This window comes from Thamnophis sirtalis, unplaced genomic scaffold, assembly GCF_051295495.1.
Source record: "Thamnophis sirtalis isolate CommonGarterSnake01/CBP01778 unplaced genomic scaffold, rThaSir2_p1.2 scaffold_7, whole genome shotgun sequence".
Lineage (NCBI taxonomy): Eukaryota > Metazoa > Chordata > Lepidosauria > Squamata > Natricidae > Thamnophis > Thamnophis sirtalis.
The window spans coordinates 32,524,777-32,541,967 of record NW_028261387.1 but is presented as its reverse complement, the minus strand read 5'-3'; the positions used below and the strand labels follow the sequence as shown (position 1 = coordinate 32,541,967).

At 41.7% G+C, this 17,191-nt stretch overlaps 1 protein-coding gene across 1 annotated transcript in view; it reads right to left on the bottom strand.

Moving 5' to 3' along the window:
- The window catches only part of RAB3B (RAB3B, member RAS oncogene family), an 87,516-nt gene extending 74,212 nt beyond the window's left edge, over nucleotides 1-13,304 (bottom strand). Inside the window, exons 1-2 of the mRNA XM_014056427.2 lie at nucleotides 13,217-13,304; nucleotides 1,372-1,599 (exon numbers count right to left, since the gene is read on the bottom strand). Coding sequence (XP_013911902.1) covers nucleotides 1,372-1,599 — 228 coding nt within the window. The 5' untranslated portion in view covers nucleotides 13,217-13,304. The remainder of the gene's footprint in view (nucleotides 1-1,371; nucleotides 1,600-13,216) is intronic.
- Between the last annotated feature and the right edge of the window lie 3,887 nt (nucleotides 13,305-17,191).

The window sequence follows — 17,191 nt, the reverse complement described above, 5'->3', positions numbered from 1 at the left end:
GAGCCTCCAGAGTTTGACATCAGCGAGGCAGAGGAACAGGGTGAACCTGTTCCCAGTACGCGCATGCACAGAGCTGCCAGAAGGCAAGAACAGTTAAGACAAAAGGAGCGACTCAGGAGTAAGGCTTGGAGATGATTGGCCCCTCACATAAGACCTAAAGGAGGAGTAAAGGCACGTGATTCTTTGCTGGAAGCAACTTTCTTCGTTCTGGTCGGTTTAAACTCTGAAGCTCCATTTTGACTCTGTGCTTTGTTTGGTCTTGCAAAGCTAATTGGCAATTAGGTCTTTGGCAACATTTCAAGGGAGATAAATGTGGGTGCTTATCAACCTTATTCCAAAAGACTGTGGCAGACTTCTGTCAGATTCTTTACAAACTATTTGTGACTCATTAAAGGCTGTGAACATAATTCACAGCCATTGAAATAAAAAGATGGTTTTTGGGACTAAGCATGTGATTTTTATTTATTGTCTTAGGAAGCCTAGGTCAAAACATATTGAACGTATTTTCTATCATCCCCCTCCTTTTATTTTCCAGTAAGACAGGTTGAGTGATTCCTATGTCTTTCACATGCAAAGTTAAGGTAATGGCAGATAATGGCATCTCCCTGAAAAACAGATGGAGAACTTTCAAAACATCACAACCTGGCAGAAGACATAGCTATGGTGAAGAGACCCAGAAGGTTTCAAGGAGAGGACCTTGGAGATCCCCAACCTTTCATTGTGTGGGATCAGCCACAATGCTACAGTCAATAGGTAGACAAGAAGAATCACAGGGAAAGGTAACTAGTTGTGTTTACTTGTCGATGTTCTCAGTCATCCAGGCCATGATTGTTCCAAAGGTGCTTTTATCCAAAGGCAACTGGACTTTGTTTTCCTTAAAAAGGTTTCGCTTCTCATCCAAGAATGAGAAGCGAAATATCTTCAAGAAAAAACAAAGTCCAATTGCCTTTTGAAAAACGTACCTTTGGAATATGCCTTTACTATTTTACAATGTAATGACATCATTCTCTAAATGCAATGTACAAGCAAGTAAATAAAGCACACTGCTTCCAGGTAAAGAATGAGGAAATATCCAGAAAGAAATACCAAAATGCATCTGAAAGGAAAACTAACCAAGAAAACCCTAGGCACATCTATTGCTCACTGTAGAACCCAGATGCTCAAAAAATGTTAAGTGCAAATTCTTGATATTTAAAGGTTGCCCATCCTCTGCAATAACAAGCAAGAAACATAGCTTCAGCCTTCTGTCGAAATAAAATACAGACAAGCAAATAAACCTTATTTTCCACAATCAAGGAATAATAAGGAAATTATACTGATGCCTCTAAATCTGTGCCCAGAGTAAATGATTCGAGAATGATGGGTACTCACCCAAATCTGCAGTTTTACCCTCTTGTCATTCCTGTAAACAGTCTTCACTTTGAAGTCAATTCCCACTGTACTGACAAAGGCAGGTGTGAAAGTGTCATCAGCATATCTGAAGAGAAAGGAGGTCTTGCCCACACTACTGTTGCCAATGATCAGGAGCTTGAACATATAATCAAAGTTCTGGTCTGAAACATCCTTGGGTCTATATCTGGCATCTGTTACTGAAGCCATCTAAAGAAAACAAAAGCATCATAGACTAAATAAAGGAACAGTTATTTATTTCAGATTAGACTTTTGGATCAAGTACATATGTAATGCAGATTGCAATATGAACATGATTTGTCTTTTTTTTCTAGAATACTATAGATAGTTAGGGAGATAGCCTGGAAAGAAATATTCGGAAACTGTTATGTAAAGAAAAAATACAGATGCATACCTTAAGTTCTGTGAAAACAGATAACCATTAAGATTCAGAATGGCTCATCCTAACTCACTATAGTATAAAAAGGGAGGGAAACAAAAGCACAATCAGAGTTACAAAATTGTATTAGTCTTGTCTATCTCAATAGAATAGAGCATGGGTCTCCAACCCCTGGGCTGCAGCCCACTATTGGACTGTGAGCTGTTTGCAACCAGACTATGGAAACTGTGGGCAAATGGGTAAGCATGCAAGTGCATCCCCACTTGTTCAGGCAGCGGGCAGTCCCATTTGTGTGAGTGGCAGGTGCATGTGCATGCTAGTCATTCAAATGGAGCTGCGCATGCGCACTTGCTGACCACTCATATGGAATCATCCCTGTTCTCCCCCTTTTCCAACAGTCCGCAAAGGTGGAAAGTTGGGGAATTCTGGAATAGCATATTAGTCTGTTGAGTTGCTTTCCAATCTGATCTGTTTTGTAAAGTGACAGATTCTTAGAGGAGATTCCTGTACATCAGCAGAACCTTAATTTAGACTATTTTGAACTCGGGCTCCGGAGGTAATGACGAGGCTCAGTGCTAACACAACAGCTTTATTAGAACAGTAACTAGACAGGAACATGAACAAACACTCTGACAGCCCTTTTATACCCCGAGCTGTCAGCGCACTAACCAATAGGAACCAAATCTCCCGCGTAAACAACATGCGAACGGACCAATCAAACAACACCCTGCCTGATTGACAAGAGAGGGCGGGACACGCAGATATGTGACATAGACAGAGGCCCCATTGATTTCAGCAAGTCTCATTCTAAAAATGCCAGTGTTTGGATCTAACCCTCCTTATATGCAAATGCTGATGCCACATATTTATAAAAAGTTAACCAGATAAGTTGTGAATGCCTTAGAAATGAAGTTTACTCTTCCGTCTATGCTATATTCCCCCTGTCACTAGGATGAATTATGAATTGCTAACATATTTCAAAGATGATTAATCCTGCTTTCATTAGGTGTGTATATGAACTGAACTAAGTTTATTATTAAAATTAAGTAATTGTCAAACATGTTACAAGGAAAAAGAAAAAAACCCCAGCCGAGTTGTTGCCAAGATTAAAAGCGGCCACCTGGCTTCCAGATTGTGTTAATTGCTGTAGTGTTTACTGAACAACACTGAAAGTGAATAGATGCCTACATGTGTATCAACCATAAGTGTGAATAGATATCACTGCCATAGTGACCCTGTTATCCTATTAGTTTTTTAAATATTTGGATACTCTTTTCTCTAAGACAGAAAGATATAAAACGGTGTAGTGGCAATGTGGAAGACCATTGTATTTCAATGATATTTTGATTTCTCCTTCATAATAGGAACATTCTAGAAGTTTAGAGTTAATTCTGAGCCAACCTGCTTGTTTTTCATTCTTGCTTGATAAATAAGGGGGGGGGGAGGGCATCTTCACACAGCTGTAGATTGTTTAGATTACCACTGGCTTATCAGAACCCTTGTTTGGGAGTTATGCATTATCCAGACCAGGTCAGATCCTGCAGTTTTATTACCGTGGAAGTAGGCTTATGAGTTATGACGTTTGGTGCCAGACCTTAATAAGGTCATTTGAACTTTGGAACAGGCTTGAGTGTTCATCATACCGCAGATCCTGGCCTTTGTGGTCTCTTCACTGGGGCTCCCAACAACTGGTGAGAGCATCTTGCTTGGTATGTTATGCTTTTATGTTTATAGCAGCCTGCTAAAGTTATTATAAAGCTTGAAATCTCCTTACCTAGTTGTGTGTTGATTGTCTCTTCCACTGCCTGACACTTGACAAAACAGATATTTTCTCATTTAATTTTTTTTAATTGTACCTTCAAAATTTGAGAGTGGAAATCCCATAAAACTAACTTATTCAAGACCCATTTGAGAATTTTTCTAATGAGTGAAAGAAACAGTCCACATGTAAAGTGGCACTTTCTATTATCTACTCAATTTAATCCTGGCATTTGTGTCCTTAATTGCTCCTTGTATATTTCCCCACTGAGAAATTCACTAGATCGGATAACAGTGGCTTCTCCTTTACTATGACACTTGTTGAGATGTGCAGCTTTACCAATGGATTAAATAAATAAAAATAAATGTCAATTTTACTGCAAGAGGACTCTGCAAGGTGTATAATGTGAATGTTTTTCTTAGCAATGTAATCATAAAAGTAAAAAGGACATGAAAGTGACAGAGAATCTCTTAGGCATTTATCCTCCCTGAATTTTTCATGGAAACATGTGATAAAAATAGTTTACATAGGTAAATGTCAGTATAATACAATAGTGCTGTTCATTGAGTTCTTCTAAAGATCATTTTGGCAAACATTTTGCAAACAAATACAGGGGGGAAATCATCCAATGCTTACACATTATTGCAAATTATTTATGACATGGATATAACTAGAGGATCTGCTTTTAATATAGGTAGTATTGTTTCCTGGCTGGAAACAATTACCTCAAATAACAGCTAATCAAATACATAGAAACTATTGTGCTTGGAGCCATGCATAATATAGTCTGCATGGAGTTAAGAATATTTGTTTTATTGTGTCTCCTTTTAACAATGTATATAGATGCTCATCTCACAATACTGTGCCTCTAAGTATATTAAATGATTAAAACTTAAAACAAAAACACCTTATATAAAAAACATAAATAATAACCAGAAGCAACAAATAAACATAAACCTACAGTATGTGTAAGATTTAAGAACATTCTAGGACTGGAACCAAACAAATCAACCAATAGAGTTGACTTAGCCCAAAGGTCTGGGCAGGAGATCAGCCTGCTCTTTACAAGAGACTAACAGAGTCTGGGCCATTTGGATTTATTTATTTAGAGTATGGCAATATGATACATAGACTAACAATATATATCAACATTTCACCTAGGTTAATATAACACAATAAAATATAAATGTTAAAAAGATTTGTGTTCAAATACCAATGTCCAGGCCATCTAACCACTGAAGCACAGCATTGTTCATATTTTTTAAAAAATCAGATAGTAGACTGGTGTCCCCTCAGCTTACAGTTTGATGCAAGACAATCCACTACCTGGATTTACAGGTAGATACAGTTTTATAGGGCCAGTATTGCACATTTTGCTGAAATTTGTAGTTTAGTTCCAATGATTCTATATTGCATCTTCACGTTTTTTTAAAAAGGAATGCAGGTGGGTGGGAAGTGAAGCTTTACAGTACTATAAAAGTAAAGGTCTCCTCTGCCCAGTCATCTCCAACTAGGGGTGGTGCTCATCTCTGTTTCTTAGCTGAGGGAGTCAGCCTTGACCAAAGACGCTTCCATGGTCATGTGTCCAGCATGACTATACGTCGAGAGGCAGGGAATGCTGTTACCTTCCCACTGAAGTTATACCTGTTTATCTACTTGCATTTGCATGGTTTTGAACTGCTAGGGTGGCAGGAGCTGGGTCAAGTAAAAGGAGCTCATTTTGTTGTGCAGTGACTGAGTCGTGAACCCGGCCTGCCAGCTTTCCAGTTGACAAGCTCAGTGTCTTTAACAAGTGAGCAACCATGACCCCTTTGCAGTACTACTCATTTTCCCCTGAAAATAACACTGGGTCTTCTTACATTAACTTTTGCTCCAAAAGATGCATTAGGGCTTATTTTCCCGTTAGGTCTTATTTTTGGGAAAATATGGTATTAAATGCATCCATCTGATTGATGATCTTAACTGGGGCTTATTTTGGGGGCAGGGCTTAAATTTCAAGCATCCTGAAGCTAGGGCTTATTTTCCAGTTGGATCTTATTTTTTGGGAAACAGAGTATAAAGAGGTAGGAAAGCAAGAAGGGCATGCTTAGTTAGGTAGCAACCAAAAGTGTCTCACTTTTGGAGTCATTGGATTGATGAGCTTCCGGGGGGGGAGGGAAAATGGAGGGTGAGGAAAAATTACTTAATGGACCATTATTGGGTCAACCACAACATAATTTTTAAAATGGTGGGAATGTGCCAGGCCTTCTAGCCAACTGGACCTGGGGTGGATCAGAAAGAAGTGCCTTTGGAAGGGATGAAGAAGGTTTAGGATGGAAAGCAGCAGTTCTGAACCAGCATTTTAAAACACAGGTGATGGTTGCATTTGTGCTAGGCTAGAAGTGGGTGGAAGATGACATCATCTGTTCCTGCACACACACAAAAAATGAATGGCCAGCACTGACTGTGGAGCAAGCAGAAAGTGTAGATCTGCCCTTTGGTTTTCCTGTTCAAATTCAGCACGCAGAACAACCTCCTAATTTCCGGCTTGTAAGAGCCATTTCATTAGATATACATTTCAGCTTTTAAAATGTTATCAGAGAAATAAACTACCGATCAGACCATTTGTTCTACAACTATGAGTCATAAAAAGCACAATACATTTGGGGCGGCCAGCAAAAACAAATTACACTGAGGGTACCATTTCCAATGTGACAACACATTTCTCTTGTTCTAAGCAAATAAAGCACTTTTGCTCTTCACATCTACCTAAATAAAAGCCCCAAAAAGGTGGGGGGGGAAGCAATTGTGAAGAGATCACAGCCAAACCAGAGCTGGGAATCAAATGAAGCCCATAAATCCTATTTTGGCTTTGGCTAAATGCATTTATTGAAGCAATATTGCACCTACAAGGGGAAGATGAACACAGTCACTTTGAAGGTATGCGAGTGGATGGGTGTACTGTGATCCTTGTGCATTGTCTCTTACAGAGCTCACGACTAGATGGAATGGACTGTAAATAAAAAGCATTCTGAAGAAAAACTGACAGGTTGACCCTAGAACAGCATACAGTTAAGAAAATGTCAATCTATAATTTTAATTTCCTACCCTTGGATAGTAATACATTATTCTAGGATTCTGTGTTTTAGGAGATTTTAGGAGTTATTGGGATTTCTGTAGAAGATATTGTTGATGAGATAGGAAATGTTTCATCCAGCTGTGGCAGAAGGAGATTAGATAGGAACCAGGGTTATTCTATCATCTCTGCTGAAAAACTAGCGGTACCAGAGTCTTCTTCTCCTAAGGAAAGGTTGTAATCACTCTTTTCTTATTATAAATATCTAAACTCGTTTATTTATTATTTATCTATGACACGATGGCTCAGTGGCTAAGACGCTGAGCTTGTGGATCAGAAGGTCAGCAATTCAATGGTTCAAATCTCTAGCGCCACATAACGGAGTGAGCTCCTGCTACTTGTCCCAGCTTCTGCCAACCTAGCAGTTCGAAAGCATGTAAAAATGCAAGTAGAAAAATAGGAACCACCTTTGGTGGGAAGGTAACAACATTCTGTGTGCCTTTGGCATTTAGTCATTACGGCCACATGATCATGAAGTCATCTTCGGACAGCGCTGGCTCTTTGGCTTTGAAACAGAGACAAGCATCGCCCCCTAGAGTCGGGAACAACTAGCACGTATGTGCGAGGGGAACCTTTACCTTTAAGCTCATTTTCCCCCATCCCTTAGCATCTCTTTTTTTCCTTTTACTTCATGGCTTCAGACTACAAGACTATCTTGCAATTAGGATTGTAAATTAATCAGAGAGCCCTTCTTTGTCTGAGGAACAAGATAAGGAAGTGCTGGAAACAGGAAATACTTATATATATATATTAATTTCTTAGAAAGAATAGATACTTTGGTTATTTCAATATCTTTAAGCCTCACTGTTTCTTAGGAAAAAAAGAATCTACTAATCTAGATTAGCACTGCATTTTAGGTACCCTTGATTCTTATCAACAAAACTACCATGTTCCATCTTTAACACAGGGGTGGATACTAACAGAGGGAAAAACCTTCTTAATATATGTATGGAAGCCATAAACATTTTTGCTCATTGAACAGATACTTTAAAATATTCTCATCTTGCATGAATTGCTTACACAGCAAAAATGACTGCATCACATTCATTCATATAGAAATAACTTACTTTGTGGTGACCCCCATGCTTCTTTATAACCAAGTTTATGGACATCAATTATAGCTTTTTTATAATTGCCTGACAAACTAGATTAGTAAACTGGATTACTTACTATCATTAATGGCAATCCAATTTAACTCCTTTTTATATAAACATATTTTATTCAAAAGTTAAAATCCAATTTAACTCTTTATTATGAGTTCCTGTACTCTAGACTAACAGTTCTTGAAGACAAATGATATGGTCTATGTAATCCCTCAGAGTTAATAGCAAACTGATGATATATAATCAGTTGAAATATTCTCCCTCCTGAATATCCACAGTTCTTGTTACTTACAAGAAAGTAAGCAGGGACTTACTCTCTCTTTAATAAGTTTCCACCTATTACTTCCCTGTTCCCAGAGAACAAGGCAATCACCTTTTCTTTGTGCCAGCCCCTCAAGTACAGTTTTCATGTTCCCCACTGATCTTTCTCTTTGATAGGCTGGACATAACTATGTCCTTCAACTGTTCATCATACAATTTAGCCTCCAGATCCTTTATCTGTTGCTCTTCTTGGCACATTCTCCAGGGTCTCAATACCATTTTTGCATCAAGGTGACCAGAAATGGATGCAGTATTCGAAGTGTGATCTCAGCAGTGCAGTGTAAAGCGATACTATCACTTATCTTTATCTTGACACTATCTCTTTATATTGGTGCATGCTAGGACTGCATAGCTGCAGCAACTTTTGGCTCATACTTAAGTGATGATCCACTAAGACACCTAGATTTCTCACACAATTACTACTGTTGAGCCAGGTGCTACCTATTCTATATCTATGCATTTGGGTTTTCCTGCCTAGGTGAATGACCTTACTTTTCTCTCCACAGGATTGCATTTTGTTGGATAGAGCCCAGTGTCCAAGTCTGTCAAGATCCCTTTGTATATTGACCCTATCTTCTAAAGAGCCAGGGATGGGGGTCATGCCTCTGTCCTAGTGCTCCTTGACCTCTCAGTGGCCTTCGATACCATCGACCATGGTATCCTTCTGCGATGACTGCGGGAGGTGGGGGTGGGAGGCACTGTTCTATGGTGGTTCTCCTCCTACCTCTCGGACAGGTCGCAGTCGGTGTTGGTCGGAGGACAGAGATCGACCCCTAGGCCCCTGAATTATGGGGTGCCACAGGGTTCGGTCCTGTCCCCCCTCCTGTTAAATATCTACATGAAGCCGCTTGGTGAGATCATTCGACGGCACGGGATAAAATACCATCAGTATGCGGACAATACACAGCTGTATCTGTCCGCCCCGTGCCAACTCAGTGAAGCGGTTGACGTGATGTGTCAGTGCCTCGAGGCTGTTAGGGTCTGGATGGGGGTTAACAAGCCTGCACTCAATCCGGATAAGACCGAGTGGCTGGTGTGTTTCCCTCCCACTAATTGGCCAAGTTTTCCATCTTTCAGGCTGGGGGGTCAAACAGTACGCCCCTCAGACAGGGTTCGCAATTTGGGTGTCCTCCTGGACCCACAGTTGACTTTTGAACACCACTTGTCGGCTGTGACCAGGGGGGCATTTGCCCAGGTTCGCCTGGTGCACCAGTTGCGTCCCTACCTGAACCGGGAGGCCCTCACAACAGTCACTCGTGCCCTTGTGACCTCAAGACTGGACTACTGCAATGTGCTCTACATGGGGCAGCCCTTGAAGAGCATTCGGAGACTTCAGCTTGTCCAGAATGCAGCCGCACGAGCGATTGTGGGTGCACCTCGGTACACCCACGTTATACCTATCCTCCGCGAGCTGCACTGGCTGCCTATTGGTCTTCGGATATGCTTCAAGGCGCTAGTCGTCACTTATAAAGCCCTTCATGGTATTGGACCTGGGTACTTGAGAGACCGCCTGCTGCCAATTACCTCCAATAGACCGATTAGGTCCCACAGATTAGGCCTCCTCCGAATTCCATCCACTGGCCAATGCCGACTGGCGACCACCCGAAGGAGGGCCTTCTCTGTGGCTGCTCCGGCCCTCTGGAACGAGCTCCCCGTGGAGATTCGGACCCTCACCACCCTCCAGGCTTTCCGCAAAGCCCTTAAAAACTGGCTGTTCCGACAGGCCTGGGGCTGATGAGTTCCTGTCCCCACTCGAATGGTGTGTCTGTTGAGTTGTTTTTAAAATTGTGGTATTGTTTGTCTATGTCTTTTTCCCCCTATTTGTATCCCCTATCCCCCCCCCCTGACTTGGGTTGTGAGCCGCCCTGAGTCCCTTCTGGGAAAAGGGCGGCATAGAAATATAATAAATTCAATTCAATTCAATTCAATTAAAGTATTAGCAATTCTCCACCCACCTTGGTGTCATCTGCACATTTGATGAGTTCCCCTTCCATTCTCTCATCTTGATCATTTATGAAGATGTTGAAGAGTCCTGGGCCCAAGACTGAACCTTGTAGTACCCCACTGCATGCTTCGCTCCATGTAGTTGTAGTTCCATTGAGGACTACCTGCTGAGTGTGGTTGGTCAGCCAATTGTGAATCCTTCTAGTGTTGGTACGGTCTATCCCATATTGTCCTCTCTTACCAAGAAGTAGGTTGTGGTCTACTTTATCAAATGTGTTGATGAATTCTAAGTATATTATGTCCACAGCATTTCACTGGTCCACTAATTTGGTTACATTATCAATATCAATATCATATAAGGTTTGTCTGGCATGATTTATTTTTAACAAACACATGTTGGCTCCTAGGCATCACCTAGATGCTCACAAATCCCTTGCTTGATTATTTTTTTCAGGGTTTTCCTAGGTATTGATATTAAGCTGATTGGCGTATAATTTTGGATTCTGGATTCATTATTCCCCCTTTTTGTAGATTGGAACCATACTGGGGTCCCCTCCCCCAGTCCTTTGGTGTTTCCCGTGTGCAACATGGACCTTGAAAAATTACATTCAATGGCTCCGATATTACATCTGCCAGTCCTTCAAAATCCTGGGATGTAAACTATCCGGTCCAGGTGATCTGTATTCATCCAGGTTGGATAGGATTTTCTTACTAGTCCCTTGCCTATTTTGATTTGTATACCTGTTCTATCTCCATCGGTGTTGCTTTTGATAGGTTGGGCTATTTCTTCCTTCTGTATAAAAGGCAGAAGCTTCTAGTTTTTAACCTATTTTTCCCCTCTGCGTTATTATCACCTTTCTGCAGAAGTATTACCAAATACATTGAACAGATTTCTAGGCAACACAGCAGGTTGAAGGAGAGCATATGGAAGACCTCATTCTTTCCCTTTTTCTGGTTTGGGAGAGAACAGTCCAGTTAATGGTGTTTTTCTCAACATCATCCAAGATCCAATCCAATATTTTCATAAAATGCCAACATATACAAAACATTTAGTATTATGAAATATTCCAGTTCTAAATTATTACTAATGTAACTGGAATGTGTTTGTATAGTGAAGCAACTAAGAGGTATATGATATTGCTATATTGATATATGATATTGATATCATTGGCCATCTTATTCTTCTGAGTAACTTAGGAAATGATTGAGAACCTTAATGGTATGGCAGAGTCTGTTGTAGTGCCTGGCCATTGAGCTCTGGGTCTTATTTTGCCTCCTTTCCTTTTCATCTGCATAACTCCATTGGAAAATATCATGCAGAGGTTTTTTGTTGAAGAGTCATCAATGTGTCTATACAAAAAGTGACATTTATCAATCTCTCTCTGTCTATTCACTAGTCTCAGGAATAAAACAGAGAATTAGATCAGGCATGAATATATATAATTATGGGATGAGTAAAAGTCAACAAGGCGAGGCTTAAACCAGATAAAACAGAATTATGGTGAATGTTGAAATTCACTGCTCTGATTTGAAATATGAGATTTCGGTCAGTTAGGGAGACTTTCTATGAATAGTACTATTCATAAGCATAAATCATGTTGGTTACCAGGAATACTTTTTAAACCTCCTGGTTGGCTAGCTAGGTCTTTACTTAGGAAAAAAACTACTGTACTATATTCTTCATATTCCTTTTCCTTTGAGATGCTGGAAAGCTTCCATTTTTCACTTGTTTGCTCTTTTCTCATAAGGAATTCAGTCTTAGTTATGAAATTTCAAATTCTGCTACAGTCAGAGACGCTAAACAGACACACTAAATTGTACATAGAATGCTATAGTCATGTTAATACACATACCCTTTGTTTCAGACCTCTGCGAAGAGGCCCTCCCTGCTTCAGAAATTCTATTGTCATTTCAGTTTTAATATGGTAAACCTCCTATGCATTATTTTTACTCTTGGGATCAATTTTTACAAATGCTGTTCAGCATTTCCATAGTACGTTGCCTTGTTTTTTCATTGAACCGTGCATATTTACACAAAGCATTAGAATGCACAATACATATTTAAGAATGGGATTTAAAGTTTCTGCACTGAATACATAACGTATTTTGAAAAACAAATAAGGCCCCATGCACAACAAGGACAAGTGATTATCAGGAATTACAGCACTCAATCATTTCAAATATAGTGCTAGACTGTTCTTTTTTAAGAAAATGAAATCCAGGGGTGATTCACTTTCATCTTGAGAAATCAAGTACTGACAAAGATCTGAATAAGTGTAATAGTACAAATACTGATAATGCAGACTGTTAACAACCAAAACAGGCTATTTGAAAAATAAAACAGCCTTCAACTTGGTGCTTTCCAATCTTATCATCTCCTTTTTCAATGGACACAGTCTACGTTACCCAATATGTTTAGATGACATCAGACTATAAAAAATGATTCTAAAATGATAGTGGAAACAGCAAAGCACAATCCCTTCACACAATCTGCTACCCCACAGAGAGGTTGGACAACGACCAACAGATAAATGGAATTGGATCAGCCACTATTGTTGCAGCTGTGGCGTGTTAGTTTATACCTGATTCATTTTCCAAAATAGAAAAATGAAGCATTAATGTACAATAATCCACTGGATACTCTTTAAAATGTACTAATTTCTTAATTGTATTTAATTGGATTCACTTAATATGCCCATTTAGCAGGCTAGTAAGTAAGGATGAGGATTTCAAGGCTTCTTTTAACTTTGACATCACATCTTGAGGGAGACCAATAGTGTATTTGATCTCACTAAAGAATAAGCCTAAAAAAATTACAAGCCAGTTCTAGGAAATCAAATATTTAAATTGGAAAGATCCCTGTCTCCCTGCCATTTCAGAAAGAGGAAATAAGTAGCTTTGAGGCACTCTGCATGTTCTCAGAGGCACTCCTGAGCCCAGCTCCCTGAGCTAATTCGAGAGAACTTCCACTTAGCCACAAGAAAGGCCGTCCCGTCCCTTGTTTTTCCCCCTCATAGAGAGTTATCAGCTGCTACCTCCTCAGCTATTTCCAAGCTGTCCTTTCCACACTGCGATACCACGGACAGTTCCTACTGTTGCCGGCCGATCGCGCTGGGAAGGCAGCCTCACAACCTCGTCCGGGAACTGAGAAAGTTTGGTGGGAGCGGAACGCGAAGCGCTCTTACCTTTGCGCGCAGGAGATGGAGCCGCTCCTCGGCTGCCGCGAAGAAGAACCGAGAGCAACGAGGCGCGGCGGCGCAGGTTGGACGTTCAGCCGGGGTCGAGCCGAAGAGGCGTCTGGCCGAGGCGAGCGCGTGTCCAGCTTAGCAACACATCGACAGCAGCTCCTCCGCGCCCGCGAAGGAGACGGCCGTCGGGGCGGAGCTACCGCAGGCCGCCCCCGCTCTCTTCCCTCAGCGGGAGAAATAAACAGGGGCCTTTTCTGCGGCCAGGTTGTCCTTTTTCTCACAGGGATTGTAGGTCAAACCACATAATGAACCGCAGGCGAGCCTATTTCATCTGAGCCTGTGATGCGAACCCAGCCCGTGCGCTTCCTTTTTGATTTGATGTGATCTGCGGAGTCCAAAAAGCAGGCTGAGTAACCCCTTCTCAGATGTAATCCTTTTCTTTCTTTCTTTTTCTTTCTTTCTTCTTCCTTTTTTTTCTTCCTTCCTTTCTCTGTCATGTAGCTATCATCTGTATGTCCATCCATCCATCCATCTCTCGATCCATTCATCCATCTATCCATTTATTATTTGATTAATTTGTGTACTGTCCATCTGGTCTACCAGGTAACTGTCAAACTAGTAATCTTGTGTTCTCCATTCAATGCAGCTCCAGTATGCAGGAAACAAACAGCCTAGCTGTCAAATAGCAATTAAGTTAATATAAATACATTACACAGGCAATTCCCCCACAATTTCCCTTACCTCTGTTTAGTACCACCTGAGAGAATTTGAGGCCCGGGTCCTTAGGTTTGCTGGACTGCCAAATGTGAGGGAGTATGGAATTCAAGGAGGAGGGAACATATTGGATTCTAGCAACAAGAATTTGGGGAGCGTTGCATACAACTAAGCAGCAGCAGAGAGATTTTTGTTTCTAAGGGTTGCTAAGTGTCCTGTGGCTAGTCAGGGACAACTGCTTCAAAGATATTTTGCACTGCACAGGGCAGTGAATCTGATGTGCTGTTCCACCCCTGCCCATTCAAGTCACAATCCATACTTAATAGGAGTGATTAGGGTTCTTCCACATAACCACAGATCAGAAAAATAATGTCTTACATAAAACACAGCCCTTAGTCCTTCCCCTCACAATCAGCTGTCTCACAACTGATAGCCATGCAAACAGATGCTGTGCCCTTGTCTACCCCTGGATGGGCCACATTCTGATTTTAGTTTTACACATATCTTACACATATCTTACACATAATTATTGAATAAGGTTCTACCACTTTTCCACATCCCCAATTATTTCAGATGGGTTTAATGTTCTTTCTCAAACTAGACGCACAGCTTTTACATAGTGAAAGAAACTCAGTTGTTCCGAGCAGATTCAAAGAGAATAGATATTCCCATCAAATCCCTGAGATGTAAAACTTAAGATAAATGCTTCTAAAAACCAGAGCTTGAGATTTTTCTCAAGGGGGAATGTACAGTGTGTGTAAATAAATACACATACATATATAAAACACACATAAATATAATATGCACACAATACACACACAAATATAATATATTCATCATCATGTATCATATTCAGTATGATAGTTTTTCCTTATTGCAAATATTGTTAAAGAAATATATTAATCTGAGTGAGTTGAGACCACTCAGAGATCGGTTAAAATACAGTATTTTCAGCAAGGATTTTGTCTTCTTGTTCTTAGCTGAGAAGTCATGTGTGACCCATCACAACCCCATGGGCAACATTCCTCCAAGCCTTCCTGTCCTCTACCATCCTCCAGAGACCATTCAAGCTCACGCCAACTGCTTCGGTGACTCCATCTAGCCACCTCATTCTCTGTCGTCCCCTTCTTCTTTTGCCCTCAGTCCTTCCCAGCATTAGGCTCTTCTCCAGTGAGTCCTTCCTTCTCATAAGGTGGCCAAAGTCTTTGAGTTTCCTCTTCATGATCTGGCCTTCTAAAGAGCAGTCAGGGTTGATCTCCTCTAAGACCGATTGGTTGGATGGCCTTGCAGTCCAAGGGACTCGCAGGAGTCTTCTCCAGTGCCAGATTTCAAAGGCCTCCATTCTTTGGCGTTCAGCCTTCCTTATGGTCCAACTTTCACAGCCACACATTGCGAGCTATACAGAGCTTGTAGGTCTGCACATATTCTCCCCTTATTAGAGAGATTGCCAGGGAGGGCAGACAATTTTTATCTAGGCTTTCCCCTCCAGGACACTAACCCAGTTGCCACGTATGCAGTGGCAAAGTTCTGTGCTGCTGAAATGTCCATAAGAAAAAAATTGGCTACAGAAGTATAATACCATCTGGTACCAATTATCTGGACATACCTCTAACAATCTTTGGACCATTATGTTATTATCCACTTTTATTTATTTATTTATTTATTTATTTATTTATTTATTTATTTATTTATTTATGTATGTATGTATTTATTTATGTATTTATTTATTTGTTTATTTATTTAATTTGTATGCCACCCACTCTCAAAGAGACTCAGGGTGGCTTACAAGTAAAAAAGGGAAAGGGAAGAACGTACAAAAACAAGACAACATTAAAACATCCACAACATTCACAACTTAGGATGGGGCTGGACAAAATCAACAGCTCCAGGCCTGCCGGAACAGCCAGGTCTTGGTTGCTTTGCGGAAGGCCAGAAGGGTAGTAAGGGTCCAGATCTCCATGGGGAGATCGTTCCATAGGGCCGGAGCAGAAACAGAGAAGGCTCTCTCCCGAGGAGTCGCCAGCCGACATTGACTGGCAGATGGAATCCGGAGGAGGCCTAATCTGTGCGATCTTATAAGCCTCAGGGAGGTAATTGGCAGGAGGCGGTCTCTCAAGTAGCCAGGTCCGATACCATGTAGAGCTTTAAAAGTAACGAACAGCACTTTGAAGCGTGTCTGGAGACCAATGGGAAGCCAGTGCAGCTCACGGAGGATAGGTGTGACATGGGTGTACCTAGGAACACCCACTATCGCTCGCGCGGCTACGTTCTGGACTAACTGGAGTCTTCGAACACTCTTCAAGGGCAGCCCCATGTAGAGCGCATTACAGTAATCCAGTCTTGAGGTGACGAGGGCGTGAGTGACCATCCGAAGGGCCTCCCGGTCCAGATAGGGTCGCAATTGGTGCACCAAGCAAACCTGGGCGAAGGCCCCCCTGGTCACAGCTGACAAGTGATGTTCTAACGTCAGCTGCGGATCCAGGAGGACTCCCAAATTGCGAACCCTCTCTGAGGGGCGTATAATTTCACCCCCCAGGCTAAGAGATGGAATAGCTGGACCATCTTTGGGAGGGAGCATCAATAGCCACTCGGTCTTGTCGGGATTGAGTGCGAGCTTGTTCGTTCCCATCCAGACTCTAACAGCCTCCAAGCACTGGCATATCACTTCTACTGCTTCACTGAGTTGGCACGGGGCGGACAGATACAGTTGCGTATTGTCCATGTATTGGTGGTATTTAATCCTGTGCCATCGTATGATCTCACCCAGCAGCTTCATGTAGATGTTAAATAGGAGGGGGGATAGGACCGAACCCTGCGGCACCCCATAATTGAGGGGCCTGGGGGTCGATCTCTGCCCTCCGACCAACACTGACTGCGACCTGTCCAAGAGGTAGGAGGAGAACCACTGATGAACGGTGCCTCCCACTCCCACCTCTCGCAACCGTCGCAGAAGAATACCATGGTCGATGGTATCGAAGGCCTCTTGAGACGTCAAGAAGCACAAGGATAGAGGAGTGACCCCTATCCCTGGCTCGCCAGAGATCATCGATCAGCGTGACCAAAGCAGTTTCCGTGCTGTAGCCAGGCCTGACACCCGACTGAAAGGAATCCAGATAATCGGTTTCATCCAAGGTCCGTCGGAGTTGAAAGGCCACCACTTTCTCAACAACCTTCCCTACGAAGGGGAGGTTGGAGACTGGATGATAGTTATTCAAAATGGCTGGGTCCAGAGAAGGTTTCTTCAGGAGGGGTCTCACC